A 6,001-nucleotide genomic window follows, 5' to 3' on the forward strand; every position below is an offset into this window, starting at 1 on the left:
TGGAGAACCTCCGTGCTGCGTTCCAGAGTGGCTGTCCCAATGTACATGCCCACCAACGGTGCCCGAGGGTTCCATTTGCCCCACAGCCTCACCAGCACTTGTCTCTTGTCTTTCTGCCGCTTGCCCTTCTAACAGGTGTAAGGTGATTCCTCACTGGGGTTTTACTTTGCATTTCCCTGATGGTTAGTGATGTTGCGCATCTTTGCATCTGTACCTGTTGGCCATGGTATCCCCTTTGGGAAAATACCTATTCGGGTCCTTGGCCCATTTTTAAATTAAGTTACTGGCTTTTTTGTTATTGAGTTGTATGAGTTGTTTTAAATACATCTTGGATATTAACCCTTTATCAGATACTTGGTTAGCAAGTATTTTTTCCTATTCTTCAGGTTCTTTTTGCCGAGTCTCTTGCTTTATTTGCTCTTTTTTATGGACATATAAATGTTAAACATTAAGCTAGGTTTAACCCCTCCCCAATAGTAAATTGAATTGTTTTCTTTTTAAGATTCAGACATTCATACAGCTTGAAGAAGATCTGAAAGAGGATGACGAATTATTGAGGTAAGCTGTATGAGTTCTATGCACACATGTGAGCGGACATCACTTTGTGATGTAGGATTATGTAACACTCAATATTATCATTTAAAAAAATTTTTTCATGTTTATTTATGTTGCGAGAGAGAGAGAGAGAATGAGCAGGGGAGGGGCAGAGAGAGAGGGAGACACAGAATCTGAAGCAGGCTCCAGGCTCCGAGCGGTCAGCACAGAGCCCGTCGCGGGGCTTGAACCCACAAACCATGAGATCATGACCTGAGCCAGAGTCAGCACTCAACTGAGCCACCCAGGCATCCCCAAACACTCAATATTATTTTCTTGAAATACTTGTGAAGAGACCAGCCATTTGACCATTCTTTTTTTTTTTTTTTTAATGTTTTATTAACAGAGACAGAGCATAAGCAGGAGAGGGACAAAGAGAGAGGGAGACACAGAATCCAAAGCAGGCTCCAGGCTCTGAGCTGTCAGCACAGAGCCCGATATGAGGCTTGAACTCACGAACTGTGAGATCATGACCTGAGTTGAGCCAGAGTCAGACGTTTAACCAGCTGAGCCAACCCTCAACTGTTCTTAAACGGAAAAACCCTTCTTAGGGACATTGCATAGGTAAATGGACTACAGCATACGTGAATGAATTTATAACAAGAGTTTCTTTGCAAATTTTTAGAAACAGCAACAAAATCAACAGAACAAAAGTTTCAGTTGCTGATGGCAACGGGCCCTCCCTGGGGGAGATAGCCCAGAGTGAGCTCATCTTATATTTGTCAGCTTGCAAATTCTTGGACACAGCACTTTCTTTTCCGCCTGACAAGATGCCATTGTTTCAAATGTAAGTCAGATAAGCCCGTGTGCCCTCCTTGAATTGGTGACTTTCCTCGTGAGCACTTTCACTTGTTTTGTACCGGGTGGGAGAAGCCGCCGTAGGGGTTTCTGGTGGCCCACGAGCCTCCTCAGAATACCAGATGTCAGAGTGCTTACAACACCTGTGGTTTTCTGGATTTGCCTCACAGTAGTGTTGATGGCTGGGTTTCTGTGGTGTATACGCGTTTAGGTAGTTTTGCTACTGAATGCTCGTAAAACGAGAGTCACGGACTGGTGGTCCTCACTGCATTTGCGTAGATTTCTTCGTCTGTTTGTTTTTAATAAGTGGAACAGGCTGTCTCCACTTCACTTTGCCCCTATTGGCTTACATTTCCTGTAGGCTTAACACAGCTGCTCATACATTTAATTTCATGCCTGGCCCCAGATGCCACTTCTCTCTCTCCTGCCCCCTCTAAAGAAAGAGTTATCACGTAGAAATGTTTGTGGTTAAAATGTGGGTTCTTTTTAACAGCATATTACAAAGTGAAAGAAGCCAATCTGAAATGGCTTGAAATAGTATGATTCCAACTCTGTGATACTCTGGAAAAGGCAAAACTATGGAGACAGTCAAAAAAGATTGTCAGGGATTGCAAGACAGGGAGTCAGAGCACAGAGGATTTTTAGAACACTGAAACTACTTTATTTGGTACCTTGATAACGAATACATGTCATTATACATTTATTCAAAGCCATAGAATGCACACCACCAAGAGTGCACCCTGAAGTGAACTCTGGCCTTGGATGATAACACAAATTCATGTCATTTCACTGATTATAACAAACGTACCGCTCTGGTGGGGTATTGATAGCGGGGAAGGCATTGCGAGGCTGGGGGCACATGGGAAACCTCTGTACGTACTTCCTCCTCCACTGTGTTGCAAACCTAAAACTGCTCCAAAAAGGAAAGTTTTTTTAAAAGTGGGTTCTGATGTATATGATTGTGCATAGCTGCGTTACTCATAAAAGGTGGAGGAAATCTAAAGTCCACGAATGTACGAGAGGGTAAATAACGTTGGTATATCCTTACAATGAAACATTCAGCAAAAAAAAAAAAAAAAAATGAAATACTCACGTGTCCTCCAACATGGATGAACCTTGACCATGTTATGTTAAGCGAAAGAAGCCAGTCACAAAGAACCACATATTGCATGATTCTGTTTCTATGAAATGCCAAATATATTTTCAAATAAGAAAATATGTAGAGGCAGAAAATAGATTGAGGGGATGTAAGAAGGGGTTGAGGGGCGATAGCTAGAGGGAGCAGGTATTCTTTTTGGGGTGATGAAAAAAATATCCTAAAATTGATTATGGTGGTGGATAAACAATTCTGTGAATAAACTAAAAGCTAATTCAATTATGTACTTCAGATGGGCGTACTATATGGTATGTGAATTATTTCTCCATAAACCTGTTGAAAAATCTTTTTCGAAGTGAGCTCTGAGCCAGCACGCCTGACCTCGGATTGTTTTCATCCAGTTACAGGTGGGCATTTGTCCCAGAAGTGGACACAGAGGTCCCTGCCTTCCTGTCAGACCTAGAGGAGAATCACCAAGAATGCAAACCCCACACTGTTAGGATTCTAGAACTTCTAAAGTTAAAATACGGGGTAAACGTCTTCCTTTTTACAGTCAGCGTTTGTGGCGGAGGGGAGAGAGGCTAGGCAGTGAGGGCCGCGAGAGAAGCCCGTCATGTGCCACTTGATCTTAATGACCGAATAGTTTTCAGAAGTTCTTTGGTCTGAGTGTTAAAACTCGGAGATGGTCCAAATCCCATCTTTATTTCCTCATTGGCATGTCACTTTCTCTGCCCACATGCTGAGGTGCGCCTCCTGGAGAACCACAATCACGTGGAAGAGGTTTCGCACAGAGTCGGTTTATTAGGCGGAGGAAGGCCCTGCAGGAAGAATAGGGGTCTCGGGGAGAGGGGAGGGGCTGGGGTGAAATCCCGGCGGGAAACGTCGGTTGAAGACCTCGCGTTTGAATTTTTTGGGAAACTGCCACCAGTGCTGACGATGAGTGGTCCCCAGAGAACCCATCGCTTAGATTTGCTGCCCACATGTCCTTGGCCCGCACCTCTAACCCTTAACAAAGCCTTATCATCTTTATGCGGTGTTTTTGTTTTTGTAGGAAATTGGCAGCTCTGATGAGATCAGCGCAAAGAATGAATTCCCTCTGCTGCGCCAACATTCTGTTTCCAGCATTAGGCAATTGATGCCATTCTTCCAGACTCTAAATCGTGCTTTTAAAACCCAGAGTAAGCTGTCTGCCAACACCCAAGGACCTCCAGTCTTAGAGTTCCCGGTCACAGATAGCCCGAGGGTCTTGCAACAGCTAGAAGAATGTGTTGAGTATGATTTTTTGGAACATCTGGAATGTTAGCCCCATAAGACAGGATTTGTTTAATCCATTTACCGATACGTCAGTGACAACCAGGATACGTGCGTTCTAAACGAGAAAGGAGCCAAGGATAGTGCTTTTTAAACAAGCCAATTTCGATTTTGAAGGTAGATTTCAGACAATTTTCTGTTGGGCAACAAAACACACCTCCCTAAATGCCTTGTAATATATTTGGATCTGATTGTATGTTTCGTCTTCAATTTATGTAAAGAAAATAAAGTTAATGTATCATCTAATGCAAGCACAAAATTCATAATATGAAGCATGAAGGCAATGAAGAGTTGTTTTCTTTGTTGATGCAGCTATATGGGCTGTCTCGGTATATTTCTCTAAAAGTTTACACTTGTTGGGTATTACTCTTAACCCTTCACACATATGTCCTTTAAAATGTTTATTTTGGGGGGCGCCTGGGTGGCGCAGTCAGTTAAGCGTCCGACTTCAGCCAGGTCACGATCTCGCGGTCCGTGAGTTCGAGCCCCGCGTCGGGCTCTGGGCTGATGGCTCAGAGCCTGGAGCCTGTTTCCGATTCTGTGTCTCCCTCTCTCTCTGCCCCTCCCCCGTTCACGCTCTGTCTCTCTCTGTCCCCAAAATAAATAAAAAACGTTGAAAAAAAATTTAAAAAAAAATAAAATAAAATAAAATGTTTATTTTGGTACCACATTTTAAAGCCAAAATACATTGCTTTCTGAAAATAATAATTGCCCATTACCATTGACGGTTCAGCAGTGGTGAGGGCTTGAAGATATCTCAACATATTTAACTCTTGCTCATTAAAATCACATATTAAGGGGCACCCGGCTGGGGCGCTTGGGTGGCTCAGTCAGAAGAGCCACCGACTTCAGCTCAGATCGTGATCGTGAGGTCCGTGAGTTCGAGCCTGGCATCGGGCTGTGTGCTGACAGCTCAGAGCCTGGAGCCTGCTTCAGATTCTGTCCCTCTCTCTCTTTCTCTCTCTGCCCCTATCCCTGCTCGCATGCGCACGCTCGCTCACTCGCTGTTTCTCTCTCGCTCTCAAAAAATAAACATTTTTTAAAAGGGGGGGATGCCTGGCTGTCTCAATCAGAAGAATGTGTGACTCTTGATCTTGGGGTTGTGAGTTTGAGCCCCGTGTTGGTTGTAAAGTTTATAAATAAATAAACTTTAAAATAAGTCATGCATTAAAATCACAGTGCATCCAGCTTTGAAAGAAATACATAGTTTTCAGAACTCTGACAGCTGTAACCTTAGTTATGTACCATGATGTGCCTTGCCAGCACTTTCCATTTAACATAAATCAGTCGATGTAGTCATGGAGCCTTTAATGCCTGAAGCTTCTGTCAGAGAAACGGACTCTCGACTCTTCCCTTTTCCTTTGTTCTTTCTGGGATCTCTTTACCACTTTGTAGACCTCACTGTTCATTAAAATAATCTCTTCCTAAGCACAGACTCCTCTCTCCTGGCAGGGGGTCACCCCACTCCTGCCGAGCCTCTCTGTCTTAAGCCAGCTACCCTATTTAGAATCCTGGCTCGGCTGCCGGAGCCTGAACTCTCTGCCAGGGAGCATGGTTTGCCTTCCAGACTTGCCTACCTCATGTCCCCTTTTCAGCCTCCAGAGCATCGCATGAAGTCGGGTTCCAGGCCAGATGATGCACACTGGCCTAATGCGTGCTCTCCTGTCCATCCTTTCTGCACGCCAGGGATCGGTTTGGAATTAACCAGCATCGTCGGTTAAGTTTCCCGTAACATCCTACTAGTTCCTAGCGTGTGTGCAGTGTAGAAGCAATTTGTGTCAAGAGCCCCAGTATGGGATTTGGGGAGGACAGAACCACCCGATTACCTACATAAGGGCTCAAAAGAATTCAAGCTCACCACTAGAAATAGGGGTATTCATACAAATATGTGTTAAGAATTACATGAAAATGATGGGTTTGTGCATGTAAGGGGTATCTCTAAGAACATTTGCAAGCTTGGTGACTAAAGCTTTAAATACCGAAGCGTAGAGCTATAATTTCTATGTAAGTTCTGTGAGTTTGCTGTAATTCAGACTGAAGCGATAACCATATGCCGATCAATAGTTAACCTCAAGGGCATGCATATGTTCATACTTCAGAATTTACAAAACTAGTAACTTACATCATCGGGAGCTATTATGCCATCTGTGCTTAGATTTACAAATTTTGTTGATGGTTTTTCTCTCTAGTATCTAAAACAGC

At 43.7% G+C, this 6,001-nt stretch overlaps 1 protein-coding gene across 4 annotated transcripts in view; it reads left to right on the top strand.

Moving 5' to 3' along the window:
• DOP1B (DOP1 leucine zipper like protein B) overlaps positions 1 to 4,045 on the top strand; it is a 104,901-nt gene extending 100,856 nt beyond the window's left edge. For 2 of the 4 annotated variants that reach the window (XM_030330164.1, XM_030330165.1), the window contains exons 34-37: positions 503 to 558; positions 1,220 to 1,381; positions 2,890 to 3,019; positions 3,540 to 4,045. In XM_030330164.1, coding sequence (XP_030186024.1) covers positions 503 to 558; positions 1,220 to 1,381; positions 2,890 to 3,019; positions 3,540 to 3,791 — 600 coding nt within the window. In that variant the 3' untranslated portion in view covers positions 3,792 to 4,045. Of the gene's footprint in view, positions 1 to 502; positions 559 to 1,219; positions 1,382 to 2,889; positions 3,020 to 3,539 lie in introns of those variants that run through there. The other 2 variants (XM_030330166.1, XR_003971875.1) reach the window with 2 other exon arrangements.
• Positions 4,046 to 6,001: the final 1,956 nt, after the last annotated feature.

Source organism: Lynx canadensis, chromosome C2 (genome assembly GCF_007474595.2).
Source record: "Lynx canadensis isolate LIC74 chromosome C2, mLynCan4.pri.v2, whole genome shotgun sequence".
NCBI lineage: Eukaryota > Metazoa > Chordata > Mammalia > Carnivora > Felidae > Lynx > Lynx canadensis.